Genomic DNA, 21,609 nt, shown 5'->3' with positions numbered 1-21,609 from the left:
CAGGGAGGGGAAAGGAGGGGGGACACCTCTGTGTGGGGTGACTGGGCACCCTGAGACACGCCATTTTCGGTGCCTCTGCATGGATCCTGGCTTTGAAGAAAGTAGAAGCTGTGGGAGCTATGGGCACCCCTGTGCACAGCAGGGCTGCTGTGGGCACAGCCCAGCAAAGCCCCTTCCTCTCCTTTTGCTGTGGGGGGCCAGGGGAGTTCATCATGCTCTGGGGCATTCCTGACATGCTGCCCATTTGTCCCTGCACTGGGGCCCTCATCTGTCTCTCTCCTTCCTGCAGGAGCTGGTGAGGGAGATGGTGGATGCTGACGTGGAGCTCATGAGGAACAATCCCAATGCCTGAGCCCTGGCTGGGCCCCGCAGGCATCACAGGACCCACACCACAGATGCAACCCATGGCCAGCACTGCCATGAGCCACCAGGGTGGGCAGCTGCCCCTCCCTGTGATGGATTTATTGTTGGCCTGTCTGTGTGTAAAAGACCAGCTTTATTCCTGCCTCCACTGTCTACATCCTCCCAGTGCCTCTTGCCCCACACATCATCCCAGGGTCAGCTCTGCCTGGGCTAAATCTGTCTTCTGCCATTAACTGGGGAAGGATCATACTGTACCTGAAAAATTGATCAGCCAGCAAACCCGTTGATTTCATTTTTAATTGAGACTCATCTTTCTATTCTAGGATCTCCAGCACATTTTTAGTACTTAATCCCATTTGAGAAACAAAGCATTCCCTGCTCCCCACTCCTCCCCTCTCCACGTCAGCAGACCTGTGGTGCAAACATGGGCTCACCATGCCTCCAGACCTTGCTCCACAGCTTCCCCTTTCTGCCTTTCCTGAACACTCCCTGTTTTTCTTTCCTGCAGCCTTACCTCCACCCCAGCAGCCCATTTCCAGCACCTGAACTCTGTAAAAGTTTGGATAACTTGATATAACTTGCAGTGAAATCGCCTTTTGACCATGCTGAATTAATTCCTAATTGCTGGAATCGCTTTCAAACCAGTCAAGCTGGGGCTTGTATATGTTTTTCAGATCTTCATTTCAGAGTGTGCATGAGTCACAGAAAGCCTTTTTGTCCAGCACCTTCTCAATCTGGAGAGATTTGGTTTTTGACTCCCTCCCCCAAGAATCAACCCATTCCCTTTCCACCCTCTTCCTGCTTACTATAATTAAACCTCAGACAGGAGCGTGAACCATTTCAAAAGATTACTTAAGAAATAAAAACAAAATAAATAAAAAAGCTTTAAAAAAAATAGAAACTTCAAGGTGAGTAAATATTTTTTTGCTTTTTGTGCCAAGGTACCTGGGTTATCCAGAGGTCGTCAAGCCCATACATTTCCCGTTGGTTTAGGATCTTCCACCCACCAATTACTCCCATCATTTAAACTTTATGCCTGGAAGTGAGCAAAGAGCAAGATGCAACACACAGGATATACACTTTCTTGAAGTTCATCTCCTGCTTTTTAACTTCGTGGGTGGGGGGACCCTCATGTTAAGAGAAGGCAAATCGCGGGATGGGAGGGTGGGTAGCTATGCCCGGGAGCAGCCCCGTGATGGAAGTGATGCAGGTGATGGAGGGAGCTCGGCAGCAGCCTAGGGGGAGCCGGGAGGGTGCTCGGTGCGCCGGTCTCCAAGAGGGACATTTGCCGGCGGCGCCGTGGGAAATGCATGGAGTGGAGCGGAGCGCGCCCGGGCATCGGAGCAGCCGCTTCCTTTGGGACTTTTCCTTGAAAGCGCGAATGGGGAAAGGGAAATGGGGGAGCCCTGCCGCTGCTTGAGACCCTTCCTACAGGTGCACAGAGTACGACCCCTCGTAAGGCGGAGAGGAGAGGGAGTGCGGGGACAGAGGGATGTCCCTGTTGTGCTCCCTCCAAGCATCTCCCCACGCGTGCGAGGCTCTCCAGCCCGCACGCAGTTTCCACGGCGCCCTCGGGATCTTCCAGCACAGACTAATGCTGAGCAGATCCCGGACACTCGGTCCGGAGGCCTGGACCCCCCCACGGCATCAGGCACACAGTGCCACTCATCTCCTGTGGGTGTATTTATGAAGAGCCTCCGTGGGTGTTTTTCCCCTCGAACGGGTACCACGGCTGTACCTTTTTTGTTATTTTTTTTAGAGTAAAGTAACACTAAGCCCCCTTCCCGCGGGTGCATGTCCTTGCAGTAGCTGCGCTCTCCCGCATAGTTCACACCGCGTGGATCTGCTATAGCCCCTGCAGGACGCGCTCGACGCGGTGCCGTGGGCACCCACGCGTGGGTGCGCGGCCGCAGGGCTGGGCTGTGCTCTGCGGCTCCCCCGCACACCCGCCACGGCCCAGCGGGGCTCCCGTGGCCAGCGCTGGCCCCCGGCTCTGCCGCGGCGAGTGGCGCAGGGGAGGGGGCGAGCTCCGCCTGCGCGGCCGCACCGGGAGCTGCCCCTCCGCAGCGCCCTGCCCGGGCGGCCACCGGCTGCGGGTGGCGGGTCTTTGGTGGCCAGCGGAATCATAACTATTAAAGGTATCCCAGCGCTTTTATGACAAAGCATTTTTGTATCGCTGCGAACTATTTTTTCGCTTACAGTGATTCACTGGCAGGCTTGCTGGTACATCTGAATATTAGTTTACACATCTCTGCCGAGGACTGGAAGCTTCGACTACAGGGTTTTTTCTTTGGCATGTCTCACTGTAGCACACTCCAGAGAAGCATTTTCATTCTCTGGTTTCTCTGTCTATATTGTGGAACAAATTGGGAAAAGAATGGGAAAGCGAAAACTGATTCTAGACCAAGCCGGTCCCTCGCGGTGGCCTGGTGCTGGCTGTCCTTCTGCTGCCTTCGTAGGGACAAAAAAAAAAAAAAAAAAAAAAAAAAAGTAGTGACGAGACAAAATGCACACTGCCCCGCTGCTTTTTTACCATTTGGCAAAGGCCAGAGCTGCTTTTCGATTCCCCCAACACCATCTTCCTGCCTGATCCTTAATTGCGCCTAAAGTCCTGCTCTTTGGCCACGTGATCACGCCTTTAAAACGAAATAAATAATAACTTCTAAGCAAAACAAACCACTAATAAGCTTCTACTTAGAGAGATGATACGGTATATGTAGCTGATACCCCAGTTGCAGACTTGTATTGTCTACATCAGTTTCATGTGCACGCCAATCTCTGCTCTCATATGTGGACACTGCAGCTTCGTTAATGGAAAAGAGCAGCTCCAGTGGTAAATAACCGAGCAGGCCCCCAGTCCCTCGCGTCTTTCGCAAGCTTCCAGCCACCCGCAGCAGCAGCACCGAACAAAGCAAACGACAAGGTGGGTTGAACCTTTCCCGGAGCCGCCGTGGCACCGGCGGGGAAAGGCCGATTGGTGGCCAGGGCCAGACTATTGGCACTCTGCGCTGTCCGGGGCCGGGAATACGGGCCCGGGACCCTGCCGGGAATGCCCGCCTGTTCCACTGCAGAGAAGCGGAGAGCTCACCCTGCGCAGCGCTGGGTGGTGGGGGCTGCCCAGGAGCGCGCCCCGTCAGGAAGAGGGGACTCGGGTGGGCAGGGAGGGGAGAGAGGGTCCAGCTCCAGCCCAGCGGGCTGCAGAGAGCCGGGGCCCGCTGGGGAAGGCCGGCCTGCCCTGCCTGCGGCTCCCTGCCCGGCAGCGCCAGGAATTACGAGCAGCGACGGCCGGGCTCGCTCCCCCGCGCCCGCCGCCTGTCAGCGCGGCCGCCCCGCGTCTCAGCCATAACTCAGCCCCTCGCCTCCGCCGCACGGGCCGCTGCCCTCCCCCAGAACCTGTCTTGACAGACGTAAAAGTACCACTACAGCCCCTTTTAAAATATTTTTCCCCTTCTTTTGAGGCCTTTCAGGGGTCACCGGCCACTCGTGGGCTTGCAGACATCCGTGAGGTGGGATGGCCCCACGGGAGCTCTAGCCCTTGCCACTTGTGCCAGCGGGCCGGGCCGGGGGTCGGCACCGCACTGCCCCAGGGCCCCCGGCGACACGGCCGGAAAGCCGGCGAGACAAAGCGACGGGGCTTTCCTCGGGGTCGCAGAGCAAAACCGCCAGCGCCATCTAAAAATACACCTCGAAGCCTGGAGAGCGAGCCCGAAGGGTAAAAGCAATCGGGGGCTGAAGGCAGCGCAGCCCCGCTCCTCGGGCTTAGGGTGGTGGTGGGAAGAGGCTCTGCGGCCGGCTCTGGTCGCTCTCGGGACGCATCGAGTGCTGCAAGGGTATTTAGAAACATAAAATTTAGATGCAAATTGGGAGAATGGAAGCTGCCGCCACCACCACCTCCCCCCGACGCCTTGCACATAAAGCAGCCACGTCCCCCCTGGGCGGACATGAGGGTCACATCCTCTTCCCGCTTCTCGCCCTGCCGGGAAGGCGTGCTCAGGGCTGGCAGAGGGGCACCGGGCGGGGGTCGCCGCCCCTCCCAGCTGTGGGTGGCAGGTTTGCAGGGGTGGGCGGCAAGGGGAGACCCCCTTCGGCTCGCAGGGCCGCGCTCCTGACTCCCCTGGTGACCCTCCTTCACCTCTGATGGTTCGCTGGCGGAGCATTGTCTCCAGACACAACAAAACCAGGACGGAGCCCTGGAGCAGGCAGGGCTCCAACGTTTTGACGGGTGGAAGAAAAACATCAACAGATACTTTGCAATTATTTGGTGATGGGGGCTAAGGAGAGGCGGGCGGAGGAGAGGTCGCTTCTCAGCAGCAGACGCTAATTGCAACCTTTGCTTTGCTAATGAGCTCGCACCGGTGCATTCCGCGCTCCATCACCGCCCCACCCCCCCCGGCGGAGCCCTTGGGGGGTGGGAAATGGCGTCGGCAGAAAGTCGTAATTTTTCTGTAATTCGTTATTCGGTTTTAAATCCGTCCCATCATTGAGAGGCGAGGCTAGAAGCGCTGGCCGCCAGCACTTCAATAAATCCTCGCTTGGGGAAAAAGGCGAGCAGCTCCTCGCTGGCAGGGACGAGATGTGTGCGAGCGCCCGGCCCCGTCCCACACCGCAGGCAGCCGGGCATGCCGTCCGCCAGCTTACCGCTTTAGCCTTCTCACAACCGGACCGGGGCAAATGCGCATAGAGAGCACATACAGAAAATAGAGCTCCCCTCGAAACTCGCATCAAAACGGCGCTGGGAATGTATTTATACTGCGCAGTCTTGCAAGCACCGACATTGTTTAAACAATTCTCTTCTGCTACGGACGATATTATCAGTAATTTTACATTATCGTTCAATGGAAAAACGTTCTTCTTTTTTCCTTATTTTAAATATTTATTAAAAAAAAAAAAAGAAAGAAAGAAAGAAAAAAGGAAAAAACTAAATCCGGCAGCTTAAATGTCCTGTCAAGTAAATAAATTCCAGGAACGTTTTGGGAAAAATGTTTGTGGCATTTTTTTTTTCTGATCCGAGCACTTGCCTTCCCAGGGATGATGGTTCTAGTGACACGACCTGTTTATTCATCGATTCATATAATATATAAATATCCTGAACTCATGAGTGTAATAATTTGCGTTTTTTTCTACTGGAGGAAATTCAGCTATTTTAAGAGTTAATGGTTCTAAATGTGTTGGTTTTCCTGGATTCTCCCCAGAGGTGATGGGGGCTGGAAAGGAGGGGGGATTCCAGTTTGGGGTTTTCACTGTTGTTGTTTTAATTCTGCCGAACGCAATCTAAAGCAGCTGACCTGAACGTGGGGTGATACACGGCACAGTCTAGCCCCCTGACACCTAAAGGTCAGGTGAAAGTCTCCAGCAGGTAAGTTGTGGGCCGGCTGCCTGCCCAGCTCACTTGCTCTCTGGCTCACAAATTGCTCCCTCCTGCCCACCCAAGTCGTTTCAAGCTGTATTTATTTAGGGGGCAAAAAGAAAAAAAAAAAAAAATTAAAAATCCCGAACAACCAATTTTCTTTCAGTCGGAGAGCTTGTGAGCTCTCACCAGTAGCTCGGGCTGCCTTCCCTTCGCTCCCCATCCCAGTGCTTTTAAATAGCTATTATTTCGTGGCACACGCATACTAAGCAAGGCGCAAGTTACGGGCCTAGAGGGTCACAGGATATGTGCAACAGATGCGTAGGATTTGGGGGCGAGGGAGAAATCCCCCCCACCCCGCAAAGACCCTGCCTTTGTGGGCCGCTTCCCAGGCCCGCACAGCACAAAACACTGGCGTAGCAGGCCGGCAAAAAACGTCCTGCGGACCGGAGCCCCGCGGTGCTGTGCTGCTGTCTCTTCCCCGAGCACCGCAACCATCCGACGGGCCTGTTACCCCGAGCCCGACACCCCCCGACGGCCGGCGAACACCACCTGGCAGCCGCTGGCCAAACTGCTGGGCGCCAGCAGCTTTAGCACCGAGCTACACTCAAGGAATCAGCTCCAAGTGGCACCGGGGGCTCCCGCTCCGACCGGACCAGCCGGAGTTACCCTCGGGAGATCTGGGGCTTCCTCCGTCCAAGCAGCCTCGTTAGGCAATGAGAGGGTCTCCCAGGGTCGTCCCCCAGGCACCCGATCGTTTGCTGCCGCTACCTGCCCTGCAAGCCCCGGCCTAGGACAACGCCTGCCCGCTGCCCTATGCGCGTGTGTATAATTTTAAGGGGGAATGGGGGGCTCAGCAATGCTGCGAGGGGTCCCCGCTGCCTCCACCAGGGTACGGGGCTGCCGCCCAGCCCTCAACTACCGGGTAAGGAGCCGGCCCTCTTTCCCCCCCCCCCCCCCCTTCCATGCAACTATTGTTTCGTTCAATTAGGCTCCGCTTGATAAAAAACAATCGCTCGTTAACCCTCGCCCTCCTCCCTCCCGGCTGGTGTGTTGTGAATGGCGACATCGTCTCCCTTGACCCCCGTCTCCTTTTCTGTCTTTCTGTCCCCTGAAAAATGATTCCGCGAGCTCTGATTGAATTTTATTCCTTCCTGACCTGGCCCGTTTTTATTGCATGGACACCATCAATCTTGACCTAACGCGACGTTTGTTTATTACTTTGGAAAGAAGCGAATGGCTTTATGAGCCCCAGCGTAATTAAACCAGGAGGGCTACGTTCACCGTGGCACTGCACCACCTTTGGGGCGGATTCACAACAGACAAGACGCCGGGGAGGCGAAGCAGAAGGGAAAGGGGGAAAAAAAAGGTTGGGGGGAAACCTGTGCCGGAATGATGACTGGTACCCTCCCAGCCCGTGAGTTTGTGACCGAGATACGGGATCGAAACCCGCGCGCGTCCCCGGGCAGTTCCCTCACACCCACACACTTCGGGCACGCCAGCCTCTTGCGCAGCTTATCGCGTAAACCTGAGCTCGCTCTGCGCGCTACCTGTGCCCCCGCGCTGCGACAACTCAGCCTCGGCAGCCCTGACAGCGCCCACACTGTGCTCCTCATCTCCCTCCTAGCCAGAAAAACCCCCAGCAAAATCCACCAAACAAGGCATAAACCACCCCAACTCCCTCCCCACTTAAAAAAAAAAAAAAAAAAAACAAAAAAAAAACAACAAACCAAAACCAACCAAACCAAAAAAAAAAAAAAAAAAAAAAAAAAAAAACCAACAACAAAAAAACCCAAACAAACAAACAAAAAAAAACACTGAATAAAACCGAATCAAATTATCAGCGCGTCTCAAAGTGCAGATGAATTTAGCCAACACGCCCGATCCCAGACGGGAGACGAGGGAAAATGGACTGAGTACGCGAAGGAGTTTAAATTACTTTACGAGTGAAATTAATTGAAAGCTAATGTTCAATTAGCCGTCGCTGTTGAAATGGTTTATTTCGGGAAGTGGACGGGGGAGAGCTTCCAGGGGCCGCACCGCAGCTCTCCTGCGCTGTGCAGTGGAGCCATGTGCGCGCCTCGGCGCTACACGCTTTTGCCTACGCAATCAAACGACGTAATAAAGGCTGCGCACTCTTACCTCTCGCTCGTTTTTACGTGGGCGCGGGCAGGCGCGCAGCTCCCGACCTGCGCCACTGCTCCTTTCCGCGCAGCGGCACCTCCCGCAAAAACCGCAAAAACCGCAAAACCCGCAAAGGCTTTCCCGTGCGCCACTCGCCCAAAACGTGCAAGCCAAGTCTCCAAAGGACAGGGAGAAACTCTAAGCTCGTCCTGCTCCAGTGGCATATTTTTGGCGGGGTCAGAGCAGCATACAGGCAGCTGGTCAAAACGCTGCAGCCCTAGAGTCAACAAGAGCGTTACGAAGTTGAACCCGGCTATGAAACTAGCCGCCAACTTCGAAACACCTTTCACAAATTTCTTGGCTATCAGAAAGGGCCCCAGATATCATAAAACACCGATTTGGAACCAGTCCCTTAAATGTCCCCATCCACAACACAGCCCCACTATGATCTCCATCTGACCTGGCCTGTGGAGGTAGAGAAGGGGTTTTAATCCATGTCCTCTCGACTGTTTGCATGCATTTCTCTGCTATTTTTGATTATGACCTTTGCAAATTATAATAGGAACTATAATTACTTTAAGAAGAAATTCTAAGGAGGAAATTTAGAAAGGAGAATAATCCTCCTATCTACGTTTTCCACAGTTTCAGTGAGAAATGAGCAAGTACAAGTGAGAAACCACCAGAACCACCATGTAAATTGAATGGTTCCTCAAATTTATATTTAAAACAAACAAACAAAACAAAACAAAAAGAAAGTTGTTTGGTTTGGTTTTCTCATAGACGAAAAACAGAGCCACTGTTTGGGGGGGAAAATCAATTTGAGCTAAAAAACCCCCACAAAGCACCGTGCTAACCTGGCGCCTAAATGACCTCTCCGCAGGCATGGCTGGGGCCAAATGTCCCCGTTTGCTGTAGGGGCCGCCGCCACAGATGTCGAGGCCTCACGGGGACACCTCTCAGCTGCTGCGCGGGCGCATGTCCCGTGCCCACCGCTGCGCAAGGTCGGACCGCATCTCTTTTGGCGTTCAGGGCAGGCCCAGTTCTGCTGGGAGACAATCACAGGTCAGAAGGGACGCTGGGGTTTGCCTCCTGTGCGCAAGAGGAGGGCAGGAAGAGGAACAAGGGTCCTTGCCCCCACGATGTTCACAATGGCCCGCGGGCAGACGCTCCACTCCGTGCCCCCCAGTTGCGCTGCCCCTGCTCGGAAAGGTTATAGCGAGCCCGCTCGGCCTCTCCCGATCCCAGCAGCTGCCGCAATGCCTCACGCCGAGGGCTCCGGCCCTGCGGAGCCCGGCGCTGCCGACCCCCGTCCCCGCCATGCCGCGCAGGGACCCGCGTTCCGGACTGCGCGCCCCGCGGCCAAGCCCGCACTTCGCAGTGCCTACCGCGGGCACCGCCAGCACTGCTAAGCTTATTTTCGTTGTGATCAGTTTCTGTGAGGAGGGGGAGAAAAAAATACTATTATTAATATTATGAAAATAATACAAATAATGGTTTTTAAACAGAAGACGAAGCAGAAGTGTGCGGTGAGCCAGCCCGTCGCATTGAGAAGCAGGAGGTGACCTCCGCCGCCACCGCGCACGTCACTTCAGGAAAGGGATCTCCTCCGGGGGCAGAAGATCCCGACACGACCTACCTGAGACCGAGGGGGAAGTTTCCCTTTGCCCCCTCCCTGACTGCGAGCCCACCCCACCCGCCCCTTTCGCAGCCCGGGCCGCGGGTAGCTCAAGTTGCGCGGCCGCCCCGCGGCAGAGGGCCGCGCACCGCCCCGAGCATTAGCAGTAATTACACACGGTGCTCGTTCAAGCTACGCACGGCCCCCCCAGCCGAGCAGCACCACTGTCAATGCAACGGGTTATTAAACAAGCCGGGCTGACAACCGCTTTCCCCCCTATTTGTTTTCGCCGCAAACACCCTACCGCTGCAGACCGCTGAGAAAACCCAAACTACAGGAAAGCCGGCGCCTGATCGCAACAAAAATAACAGGCAAATAGCAGACTCGATCGCCTCTACCCTCTGCCTTTTTTAAAATTTTATTTTAAATACATGACGGGGGGCAGGAATGGTCTTATTGTGCAGCCACCCCGCTGGCAGACCCATCTGCAGGGGCAGAGGGAGCTGCCCCGCCGAGGGTCCCCTCTCCAGCGAGGGGGAGCGGGGGCGTAAGGCAGTGAAAGCCCCGCCGTGCCTCTGGGCGGGAGCCGCCAGTTTAGCTGCCCCCTCTTGGTACTGGGACAGGGCCAATGGGGAGCAGAAAGTGAGCCCGATCGAGAATAGGTAACATTTTATTTCCCTTTGCTGGGGAAAACAGAGAGCAGCAATTAAAATATGTCCCCGAAGCGAAGGCGCTCAACTTTGCTAGTCCTCCTCATCAGCTTTACCACAAGCGAGCAAAAGAGCGTTTGAGGTTCTCTTACCCAATTTAGCAAACAAATAAATGTAAATAAGGCCGGTAATCTTTGTAGAGGTACTAGCACGAAAAAGCAAAGACTATGCCATACTTAAATAAAAGCATTCTAAGCCAACACGTTCAAAGACGACACACTCCCTCCAGTTCATTCCATCTGCTGAAGGTGTTTTCTAAACATTGGACCATTGTTTTGGAAGGGAAGCACAGCTCAAAAGCGAGGTAATAATGTTGAACTGTAAATACCTTTGTATTTATTTACAGCGTAAGCCTTAACAATGCAACAGCAATTACTGCTAAGTGTTGCCTTTAGATAAGAGATTCTGATAGGAAACTGTATTATCTTGAAAGCAAATTTTAGGCCTTAAATATCTGTAATCAAATAAACTTATTTCCAAGTCTGACTGACAAGGTTGATTCTTTTAAGTTAATGGATTTATTGCATTTTGGTTGTTACTTACAAAAGGGGAAGGTGATCCCCACTGACCGTAGGTTCTTAATATTAAATTGTCCAGAGGGTAGGATTCTTGGTGTGTCAAGATGCCAGTCTGTGCAGCACTCATTTGCTACCCTGGTAATATTTTTTTTTTCCGATTTGAGGAAAACTGAGGGAGGTAAGGGGAGAGAAAAAAAAAAAAAAAAAAAAAAAAAAAAAAAAAAACAAAAAAAAAAACAAAAAAAAAAAAAAAAACAAAAAAAAAAAAAAAAAAAAAAAAAAACGAAAAACCAAACCAATCCAGCACTCAAACAACTGTATAACAAAAATTCACCCACACAAAATATTTTTAAAATAATTTCAGTCCGAGCAATAGAGACACAGACTGATAAAGTCCCTGAAGGACGGGAGTAACGCAGAGCTGTAAAGGTGTAAGGGTAGACCGTACAAGTACCCTTTAACCCAACTACTCTTTCCCCCCACCTCCCCCCAGAAATAAAATAGTACTTTAAGTGTTACAGAGCGGCTTCACTGATGTGACTGCACGCTTTGCTATCAATTCTAAGAAGCGGTGATTTATATGCTGGCATTATATTTAAGAATACACGTACTACAGATTATTTGGCATCTGCTATACACTGGAGTTTAGAAAAATATGCAATGCGTATATGAAACTATAAATAAATACGTAATCCTTCTTTAAATATAGGTACATATGTAAATCCCAGATATAAATACATTTGAAACACACACAGAGCGATCAATAGCTCGACATATATAGTTACACACGGTCTGGAATCTAGTGCATGCACTTCTACCTCGGAGTTATCACTTAATATATCCTTACATAGGCATATTATTTCAAACAACGTAATGTCGCCATACTCCTGTGTATGGTCAAATGTTTCCAGGTCTTGCCATTAATTGCTAAGAAAACGTGTTTGTTTATTTGCCAACTCAGAGCTGCCATGGGAAAGTATTTTTTTCCTAGCGGATAAGGCGAGCTGACTAAGTGGAACGTATTGCAGAAGAGACTGAAAAGGGATTTTTCGACCTGGCAGTTCCTAAATGGTCTTTGGAATTTTGTGCGGAGGGGAACAAGCTGTTCCAGCGACAAAGTTAGTTATGAAATCCCTTTTCCCTCTCTTTCTTTTTCTCTCTCTAAATGAAAGCATTAAAATATACAGACGTGTAAAGGATCATTCCAACTGAATGGTAATTTATTAATAAACAAACAATGCAATACCTTCAGAATATTTTCAACAAAAAAAAAAGAAAAATATTGATAGAATAAGATTAATACAGTTTCCCTTTTTATATATAGTGAAAAAAAATCAGCGTTTCAGTCAATTTTAACGTCACTTTTCAGGAAAGGGGGAAACACTTTCTGGCGTTTGGTCCGCATCATCCAACTACAAATTAAAAATAAATTACTATGTCGCAATTTACATTTTAAAACAAGTCCTTGTAGAAGAGCAAGGGAAGGGGGAAAGAAGCTGGTACTCTATGCTGGACTTTTCGCTCCCTTTTAAACACGGGGCATGACAATACCTTAAGGGACGGGGAAGAGCGCCGGGTGAGGGGCGGGGGAAAAAAAGTTTTTCTTAAAGCAATTAGGAAAAAAAAAAAAACTTACGTGTTATTGGAGTAACACTGTCCTTTAACAAACCAAGACATGCTTTGGGGCTGTCTCTGTACAAAAGCTTTTCGCGATGCGCTTGCTTTCCTCCGCGGGCGCTGCGGGGGCCGGTGGCGCGGTGCGGAGCGGAGTTCCCGCGGTGTCCCCGCGACGGGGCGCGCTCAGAACTTGCCGCAGTCGTAGACGAAGGCCCCGGAGGTGCGGTAGAGCGGCTGGCTGCCGGGGAAGGCCATCTGACAGCTCCCGCCGCCCCCCGCCCCGCCGCCGCCGCCGCCGCCGCCCCCTGCCCCGCTGCCTCCGCCGCCGCCGCCGCCCGGCGAGGCGCTGAGCCCCAGCCGCGGCGCCTCGAACACCTCTCTGGGGGCGGCGGCGAAGCCTTGCTGCGGCCCCGCGTAGCCCGCCGCGCCCGCCAGCGGGCCCAGCTCCCCCGCCGCCGCCGCCGCTGCCGCCGCCGCCGCCGCCGCCTGGTTGAGGTACCAGGAGGCCAGGCGGCCCTGGTGCGGGTGCGGGTGGTGCCCCTCCTGGTGGCCGCCCGCCGCGCCGCCCAGCCCGCCGTGCCCCAGCGCCCCGCCGCCGCCGCCCCCCGCCCCGCCGCCGCCGCCGCCGCCGCCCGAGGGCATGGCGTACTCGGGCAGCGGGTCCTCGGCGGGGCTGGCGGCCGCGGCGGGCAGGTGGCCGGGCCGCTCGGCGCCGCCCGCCGCCGCGTACAGGCTCATGGCCTGCATGTTGCAGTGGTAGGTGCCGGCGGCGGCGCCGGCGGCGCCCTGGCCGCAGGGCGAGCCGTAGACGGAGCTGTGTCCCGGCGAGTAGCCGCCGAGGGACAGCGCGGGCGGGATGCCGGTGCGCGGGGCCGCGGCGGCGGGGGCCAGGAGGCCGGCGCCCAGCTCGGCGGCGGCCTGCGGCGAGCCTCGCAGCGAGGTCATGATGTTGTCCACGCTGAACCCCGGGCCGTGGTGGTGTGGCGGCGGCGGGGGCGGCGGCGGGGGCGGCGGGGGCTCGGGGGCCTCCAGGCTGAGGGAGCGGCTGGAGGGGAGGGTGCTGCGGGGGCTGCCGCCGCTGGAGAGGCTGCTGCTGCTGTCGGGGCTCTCGATCTTGGGCACGGCGCCGAGCGGCGGGGCGGCGCCGGGGGGGGACACGGCCTGCGGCGGCGAGGCCGTGCCGTTCTCCGTCTTGATGTCCTGGATGCGGACGGGCGGCGGCGGCGGCGCGGCGCTGCCCCCGGCGGGGCCGCCCTCGGGCTCGGCGGCGGCGGCGGGCGGCGGCGGGCGCGGCGGGGCATGGTCCTTGAGGTGCAGGCGGTCCTTCTCCTCCTTGTCCTTCACGGCGTCCTTCTTCTTGAAGCGGCGGCGGCGGCGGAGGAAGCTGCCGTTCTCGAACATGTTGTAGGAGTCGGGGTCGAGGGTCCAGTAGCTGCCCTTGCCGGGCTTCTTGTCGTCGCGGGGCACCTTGACGAAGCACTCGTTGAGGGAGAGGTTGTGGCGGATGCTGTTCTGCCAGCCCTGCTTGTTGTCCCGGTAGAAAGGGAACCGCTCCATGATGAACTGGTAGATCCCGTTCAAGGTGATCTTCTTATCGGGAGCGTTCTGGATGGCCATGGTGATGAGGGCGATGTAGCTGTAGGGCGGCTTCACCATATCCTTGGGCTGCGGCGGTGGCGTGTAGGGCCCGTAGGCTCGGGCCATGCCGGCCGGGTACTGCTCGTGGGCCGGGTGGGAGTACATGCTCATCGGGGCCGGCATGGCCGTGTAGCCCCCGCCGGCCGCCGCCGCAGCGGCGCGGTAGTAGCTCTGCTCTCCGCCGAGGTACGGCACCACTCCTAGGGAGTTGGGACTGGACACGGAGTAGCGAGCCTGCATGTCCTCCCGTCAGCTTTCCCCCACCCTCCCCGCCGGACCAAACAGCGCGTCCCTTCCCCCTCCACCCCTCCGCCGCTCCGCGGACCGAGCTGGACCGGGCGGCCGGGCAACCCCCACCCCCCCACCCCCCCGGCGGAGCGCGGAAAAAGGGAGGAAGAATAAAGACGGCAGCGCCGAAAGCCTCCTCTTCTTCGCCCAGGAAAGCCCACCGGCGAGCTCCCGCGCTCCACGCGGAGGGGGGAAAAAAAATCAAAAAAGGGGGGGAAAAAGGAGGGGGACAAAAAAGGGGGAAAATGTTTCAAAAAAGAAAACGGCGGAGAAAAAAAAAAAAAGTAATCGCAGCGGAGAAAGCAACTTCCAAACGCAGAAAGAGTATTAAGAAAATAAAACCTTTGCAAAGAGGCTCCCACGCTCCCAGTTCCTTGTTCCACGGGGATCTGCAACAAGTTGTCTGCAAAGGAGGGACAAAAGTAGAGGGATGTGTTTTGTTGGCTTTTTTAAGCGAGCAGAAGAAGAAAAAAATCCACCTTCCCGATCTCCCAGTGCAAAGTTTCCCTCTCTCTCTCCCTCTCGCTTTTTTTCAGTCTCTTTTTCAGTCGCAGGCTGCTTTGGGAAGCATCGGAAAAACTCCTGAACTTTTGAGCATCCGTCACCACGGCGAGAACTTTTTTACGCACTTACAGTTTTCTCCCTTTTTTTTCCCTCCCTCTCCTCTCTCGGTCTCCCTTTTTTTTTTTTTTTTTCCTCTCTTTTTTTTCTTTTCCTCCTTTTGCAGGCGGCTCAGCTCCGCCCCGCCGAGCAGGGCCGGCCAATGAGAGTCGGGAGACACCCCGGGCTCTGAATGAGGAGGGAAAAAAAAAAAAAAAAAAAAAAGCGACCGAGGAAAAAAAAAAATAGAAGAAGGAAAAAAAAATTCCCCGCTGCAGCTCCGGGAGTTGTAGCGCTCGGGGACCGGCCACACACACTCTCCGGCACACGCGGACGCCTTGAGCGCTCGGAGCTCCGCGTTCGCGCGGGCCGCTGCGCACCCGCGGGGCTCCTCCAGCCGCGCCTGGTGCGCGATCCCCCGCCCGAGCCCTGCACCTCGCTCGCTCCCCGCACTCCCGCGTCCTCACCCGCGCCCTCGCCCTCACACACGCACCCGGCACACGGACACTGCCCTCACCAGTATAGATGTATATGTATAGATGTGCGTGTATGTGTGTTTGTGCTTCCCCCGGAGCTCCTTCCACCCACGCGGGCACCCCGCGCTCTGCCACTCGTGTTTTCCCCACGAATGTTACATCTCTAATTAATTTTTATTATTATTCCTATATATATTTTTTTTTAAATACGTGTAAACTCGTCGGTTTTTTCTTCACACATTCCGGTGGGGCTCTCTCCTCCCATTCCCTCCAGGCTGCCGCTGGTGTCGGCGGCCGGCTCCATGCCGGTGTGCCGGTCCGCTCCCTGTCCGCCCCGGCCAGAAGCTCACCCCAGGTGCCTTCCACCCCCCACGCCCGTGGGGACGAGGAGGAAAGTGCGTGTGTGTGTGTGTGTGTGTGGTGGGATGCCCCTGCCCCAGCAGCACCACCCTGCCTGCAGCCAGCTGCCTGCCTGACCAAATGCTTCTGAAGAGATTGCATTCCTTCGGTTGACAAGGGTTTGACGAGTCCTCCAAAGCTCCTTTTTATTAATCAGCCACCGTGGGCTTTCCTCCCTCTGTCTGCAAACGAAGCGCCCGCTGCCTCTGCGGTTTATAAACACGGGCGCATTTCTCTGAACGGGGTCTGTAGCTCGCCCCTTCAGGTAATCTTTACATGATGTGAGGTGTGATATTGAAAACAGATCCTTACTTTATCTCTTTACTCATTTGAAACTGAGAGAGCATAATTTTGTTCCTAGTCTACTTCACAGTGGATTCCGTGGTATGTCAGGTGTGTCAAAAGGGAAAAAAAAAAAAAGTGGGGGTGAGAAAAAGAACAAAATTAATGTTCTCTTAACTGCTTGGCCGGTTCTGCTATGAAGATTTGATTTGCTTTTCTTTTGTCTAACTATCTGTAATAACATTTGGGCTCTAATCAGAAAAATACTTTAACGGCAACTCAAAGGAAACTGAGAGTGATGGTTGGTTACTTATTTTTAAAGTTTTCATTTTAATTGTCTCATATTTGAAGAAGGAAGATTTTCTTTTCGTACATTAAGGACAGGTGAAATTAGTGTACACTGTTTCACAGTAGTCTATTTTATCAATACTTCAGATATTCGAAATACAACCCAGTACTCTTCATTCGCTTTGTAGCCCATACCTCTGAAACTTCATTAGCGTTAATAATAGATCAGCTGAAAGGATCGGGCTGAAATCTATTTTAAGGGGTGGAATTTGTACGGGAAAGACGTGTGTGTGGTGCGTTTGTGAGATGAATTACCCGTCCTGATCTCATGACACACAAAATACGTTAAAAGACCCTTTTGGCTTCACTGATTTGAAACCCCTTTTCCACACTTTTTACTGTGATCGATTGCATTGGGGATCATGCCTTTAGAACGTACTAAAGGCACATCGTTTGCTTGGTGGTATTTTAGCAGGTATGGCTTTTCCTCTGAAACACCGAACTGTTGGTTATCAAAAAAAAAAAAAAAAAAAGTATTTAAAATGAGACTCTAGACATGTGAAGAAGGTAATTTATGTAGCTTAATATCTGCTCCTTTTCATATTCAAACGTAACGGGTCTCCTTTTGGTAGTAAATGTCAGTTCTTTAATGGTGAATACATTATCCCGTTTAGCCTGTTGTATTTCATCGTCTGGAATCTTTCACCTGCTCCTGCCTAATTACACTTTTTTCCCTTTCCTCCCACCACGGCAGAATTAATAAATGTGCAAGCACTGGACTAGATGTCAATTCCAACACTTTATATTTTCAAAACCTCTTTCTTGTTTTGCTGAGGGGAAAAAAATAAAAAAGGGAAAAAGAGAAAGAAAAGGGGGATTTTAGCACGCTTCCATGCAGTCCAGGTCATCCGGTTTTCCCACGGTATTACCTGCCGTTAAAAACAATTTCCGTGGGCTTCCCGCTCGCTCCCTTGAGCGCCCGAAACGTGCCGCTCCGAGACCCGGAGCCTTCAGTGGCTTTTTCATTTTATCTGGACAATGTTGACGGTAGCGAAGCTGTTTCACAGGCGAAGGTTGGAGTAACACCGAGAAGTTTCAGTACAGGGAAGGAGGGGAGGGGGGAGGCATTAATCCGAAGTATTTTGCATCTAATATATTTTGCAATAGCCACTCTGATGTTATAATTGCCAACTGACGCAACTAACGTGTGTTAGGTTACAGACCTCAACCCAGCAGGACTTTGGTTTCTCTGCTCGAGGCACAAAAGTCACCATTGTGAAGGTTCATAGTGGAATTTGGGGCTTGTGTGTGAGCGTGTTGGGGGGAAGCAGCGGGTCTAGGGAGGCAGAAGGATCAGTTTTCCCCCTGCTGTCTTTGGATACCACCCAGTAAGAATCCTTGGCGCTGGGTCTTCACCCACCCGGTGTACGGCAAGGCTGCCTCTCCCGGGCGCCCTACCTCTGCCTCCTTAGCCAGCCCGGCCTCCGTGCGGCACAGCCGCCCTGGGGCTGCCCCGCTGGCTCTGCCGCAGGGACGGAGCGGTTCGCAGCAGCCTCGGCCTCCGCGGGCCCCTCTCCCGCAGGCCCCCGGGCGGACGGCACGGCCGCTGCCGCCTCCTCCGCGAAGCCAGGCGGGGGGAGGGAGCCCCGATGGGCAGAGCCAGGCCAGGGGAGCCGCGTTTGTCTTGAAACCCTCCGAGGATTCGTGTGTGTGGTCACTTGCAACCTTATTTAGGAAGATGTCAGAAAGAAAGATGACATCGGAGCGGTAGGCTGCGGGACTACCATTTGACCTGGGCAAAGCCCAGGTGGACCTAAACAATTGGCTGTGCGTTGTCCTCCTCGCTCCTCTCAAAGACCTGGAGGTGAACTGCTTTCCAGCCCCGGGCTGTTTATGTTTAGTCGTAGTCAGAGCTTCGCTTCTCTCCCTTTCTTTTGGCTTCAACATCATAGCAGTGTCCCTGTAACTCTGAAACCAGCCACCCAGCCCGTCTCTGCATCTCAGGATGCAGCTTTCCATGTTCTTTAAACAGTGGGCGACACCACAGGAGAAAACCGCTGACATCCTTTCGAGGGGCAGAGGGAAGTGATCGCATCAAATCTGTGCTTCACCAGTAGAAAAATCTATTGTGCCGAAAGTCTCTTCTCTGTTTGCAGCCGCTGGACACGGGTGACAGCAATCCCTTCCTCCCGCCCTCTCTTCCTTGCACCAGCACCTCTGCCATCTCCAGCCTGTGCAATTAAGCCGAGCTCTAAATGCAAGGTCTGTTTTGCGTGGTACTCAGTTAAGCAAACAGGCGTGATTGTTGTTTTATTAACGTAGGTAAACAATTCCATAAATGTACCGAGGTAGTTTTCCAATCCAGGGCGTCTTTTATCTTGAGACATAAATAACACAACTTAATACGAAAATGAGCACTTCATTCCCTGTGGCATCTTTAGCCTCTCGTTCTTGGCTGAGAAATAAATTATCCTTTGCAGTAAATGAGGCAGCAGACATCGGCTTCGTTCCATTCATGAGAGAAATACCTTAATTTCACGTTCGGTATCTAAAAGTGAATTTTGCGTTTAGTTTACAAAGAATAACCGAGACCATCAAGAGGTCGGAGCATTTCATCTTCCCACGATAATTATCGCGGTCGTACTTACACTTCGTCTCTGTGACACAGGTTGTGTCACAGAGATGTCGCGGCACTAAGAATAAGGACAAAAACCAGGCTGTGGGAAACTACTTATGTTGTTTCTGCTGTAAAGTACATTCTGTAAAGTACTATCACTCACACAGACACACACACACAGAGAAAAACCCACAAGTGCGTAAGAAACCTTTAATTATTTGGTAGGTTCTCTAGCTTTGGCATCCCACGGTAAAACACTATCATCTGAGCAGCTGAGGGTGTTAAAAATTCACTCCTGTACTGACAAGAGGATAGCCAGACATGGAACTTGTAATTTTTTTTTTTCATTTACTTTCCAAGGTCCCCTGTCCCTTTTGTGTTCCTTTTCCTCCCTTATTTCCTTCCTTTCTCTGGGAGGGGCAGCGAGGGCGGAGGGGGGCTCAATCCATTGGATTCCCTGGATTCATATAAATGAAAACACACAAGGAGCTACGGAGTCGGGAGTTTGAACCTCAGCACCTCGTCCTGCTCCATCTCCTCCTATCGCTCTAGCAGACGAGGGGAGAGACTTATTTGTATAAAGGGTTTATTTACATTAGAATGAAGCGACAGTTCCTAGTCTGGGAAGCGATAAGTACTTGGCAAGTCATTAGGTAGCAGATAGAGATCAGCCCCTGGATACATAATTGCCTGCTTTTCCCATAGTCGTTTTTGAGGGCTGGGAGCTTTCTCGGGAGGCAGAAGAAGTGGGGGTGCGGACGGGGGGCGGTGGCCAGGTCGCTCAGCCCTGCTGAGAGCCCCGACCGGGCGCTGCCGGTCCAAAGCCTCCCTCCCTCCCTTTCTCCGCGAAGGGCTGCGGGGGGAGCCGGCCCTCAAGCCTCATGCCTGCGAGTGGGACAGCGGAGTAGCAAGGGAAAGAGCAAAGCCGCATTCCCGCCGGTGAGGAGCGCGGATGCCGGCGCGCACGGCTCGGCACGGCTCGGCACGGCTCCGCTCCGCCCCGGCCGCACCTGCGCGGCCGGCGGGCCCTGCGCGGGCCAAGGGCTCCCTCTCCCGGGCCGCCCTGGCCACCGCCGCCCTTCCCCGGCCGCGGGCACCTGCCCGAACCCTGCCCGCACCCTCGGGGTTCCGAACCCCACGGGGACCCCTCGGAGTCGCGGGTTTCGCGGGGCGCAGCTCGCTGTCGGAGGTGAGCGCCAGAGCGATGCCAGCGGCGTCCAGGCCATTATATTCCTCCCTCTGCCAAGGAATGTCTTTATTGGTTGCCAGACTTGCCAATAAAACTTCGAGTGAAAAAGCAGTGGTTTCCAGGAAAAGCACTTCTGTTTTTTAACCTCCCCCTTGCTGTCCAATTACTGATATGTTCAATCTCCAAGGAGCAGCTTCGTCAAGCTGTCTGGTAAACCCAGAGGCAGATGCCTTTACAGAGTGGCCAGAGATGTGTAAATTTACACACACACACACATACACATGCACAGCTACATGCACTCACGGCTTTCAAGGCATTTAAAGGGTTTTACAAGGCATTTATGGTTATTAATCACACCAAAGAACTAGTCTCCTCTAAGGCTCCCACAAACTATGGTAATATAAGTAATAAAAGTTACATATCTGCATATGCACTTTTATGAAGCCACAGATGCTCTCTTTGCACGCTGCTGGAATTAACCCATGCCTGTTTACATACGGAAAACAATGTCTCACTCTGCAAAAAGCAAAGTGCAATAAAAAGAGGTGAAAGAGTAGTTTAAAAAGTAGAGCTCTCAAGATGCAGCTATTATTTTCCACAGACCACAGGGAATGCACAAAAGAAGTGGTGTTTTAAATGCACCTTGAATAACAAACACTTGAAACCCACAGCTGCGGGAGTTCCATGGGCTGTGACCCCGGGCAAGCCCCATTTTCTAGTAGGTCCCTGCCCTCAAAATGAGGCAGCATACCATTTAAAGGTGAAAGAAGTCATCATGCAGTTTCTGAGTGTGTTACAACTGCAGTTTCTGATTCTTTCTCTCCCTCTCTGCCTCTGTAAGTCCACATGCAGTGCCATTTCTGCCTGTCTGTAAACAAACTGGTAGGCATGATTTGAACAGAAAAGTTGTACTGAAGAAGAAACGGGTTTTGGCAGTATGTACTTCAATGTCTCCCCAAAAAGTGACCCTTCTTTGACTAAATAAAGGCAAAGCTTTCAGACTTTCTTTTTCATCCAGGTGTCATAAGCCCCCTTCATTAGACCTCTGTGTGTTGGATGCGTGGCTCTGGCATGTCAGCAGCTCACCTGCTCAGCTCACACCCCAGCTCCTGCTCCAGTGAGACTGGCTGGCCAACTGCGATGGCAACATGGCTAATGTTTGCTGATGAGGATGGCATCAGCCAAACCAGGCAAGGTAATTTCCCCCATTTTGCAAAGCAGAAGAGATTGCCAGACTACATTCAGTGCCAGATGACCAATTCAGATGTACTACACTTGATAAACACAAGTATTTTAAGATACCGTAGCATGAAGAAAAGGACCGTCAATAATTCATTAAAAAAAAAAAGTTTTCTATTTAACTTGATAACCCCAACATAGAAGCAGAGATTATTAGTCAATGCTTACATTTAAAAATAATTGCACATATATAACTGTGGGGTATAAGTGTGGTTTGTTGGTTCAAATGCAGATTCACAACTTTCCTTTAGCACACGCTTTTGCTCTCAGGAGTTGTAGACACTGCAAATATCGAAACA

The 21,609-nt window shown here is 53.1% G+C and overlaps 2 protein-coding genes across 4 annotated transcripts in view; one reads left to right on the top strand and one right to left on the bottom strand.

Annotated features, from left to right (window-relative positions):
- The window catches only part of GMDS (GDP-mannose 4,6-dehydratase), a 397,060-nt gene extending 395,790 nt beyond the window's left edge, over positions 1 to 1,270 (top strand). Inside the window, exon 11 of the mRNA XM_079300996.1 lies at positions 290 to 1,270. Within this exon, the coding sequence (XP_079157122.1) occupies positions 290 to 352 (63 nt within the window). The 3' untranslated portion in view covers positions 353 to 1,270. The remainder of the gene's footprint in view (positions 1 to 289) is intronic.
- On the bottom strand, positions 1,234 to 14,903 carry FOXC1 (forkhead box C1). 3 transcript variants are annotated; one of them, XR_013773649.1, is made up of 2 exons: positions 12,314 to 14,903; positions 1,234 to 1,399 (listed from the first exon to the last, which is right to left on the bottom strand). XR_013773649.1 is itself a non-coding variant. In XM_079300986.1 (2 exons), the coding sequence occupies exon 2, from the start codon at positions 14,170 to 14,172 to the stop codon at positions 12,478 to 12,480; it is 1,695 nt and encodes a 564-aa protein (XP_079157112.1). In that variant the 5' UTR covers positions 14,173 to 14,623; positions 14,700 to 14,903; the 3' UTR covers positions 11,214 to 12,477. The 3 variants fall into 3 exon arrangements, 1 of the variants encoding a protein (XP_079157112.1); XR_013773650.1 differs by lacking the exon at positions 1,234 to 1,399 and adding an exon at positions 8,762 to 8,876; XM_079300986.1 differs by lacking the exon at positions 1,234 to 1,399 and having other exon boundaries at positions 11,214 to 14,623; positions 14,700 to 14,903.
- Positions 14,904 to 21,609: the final 6,706 nt, after the last annotated feature.

The sequence above is a fragment of the Erithacus rubecula genome (assembly GCF_903797595.1).
Source record: "Erithacus rubecula genome assembly, chromosome: 3".
Classification (NCBI taxonomy): domain Eukaryota; kingdom Metazoa; phylum Chordata; class Aves; order Passeriformes; family Muscicapidae; genus Erithacus; species Erithacus rubecula.
Note: the sequence above shows the minus strand (reverse complement) of the source record. Positions and strands in the feature narration are given on the sequence as shown.

Excerpts from the sequence above, each read along its gene's own strand:
- FOXC1 (XM_079300986.1), bottom strand. The coding sequence starts at position 14,172 with ATGCAGGCTCGCTACTCCGTGTCCAGTCCCAACTCCCTAGGAGTGGTG.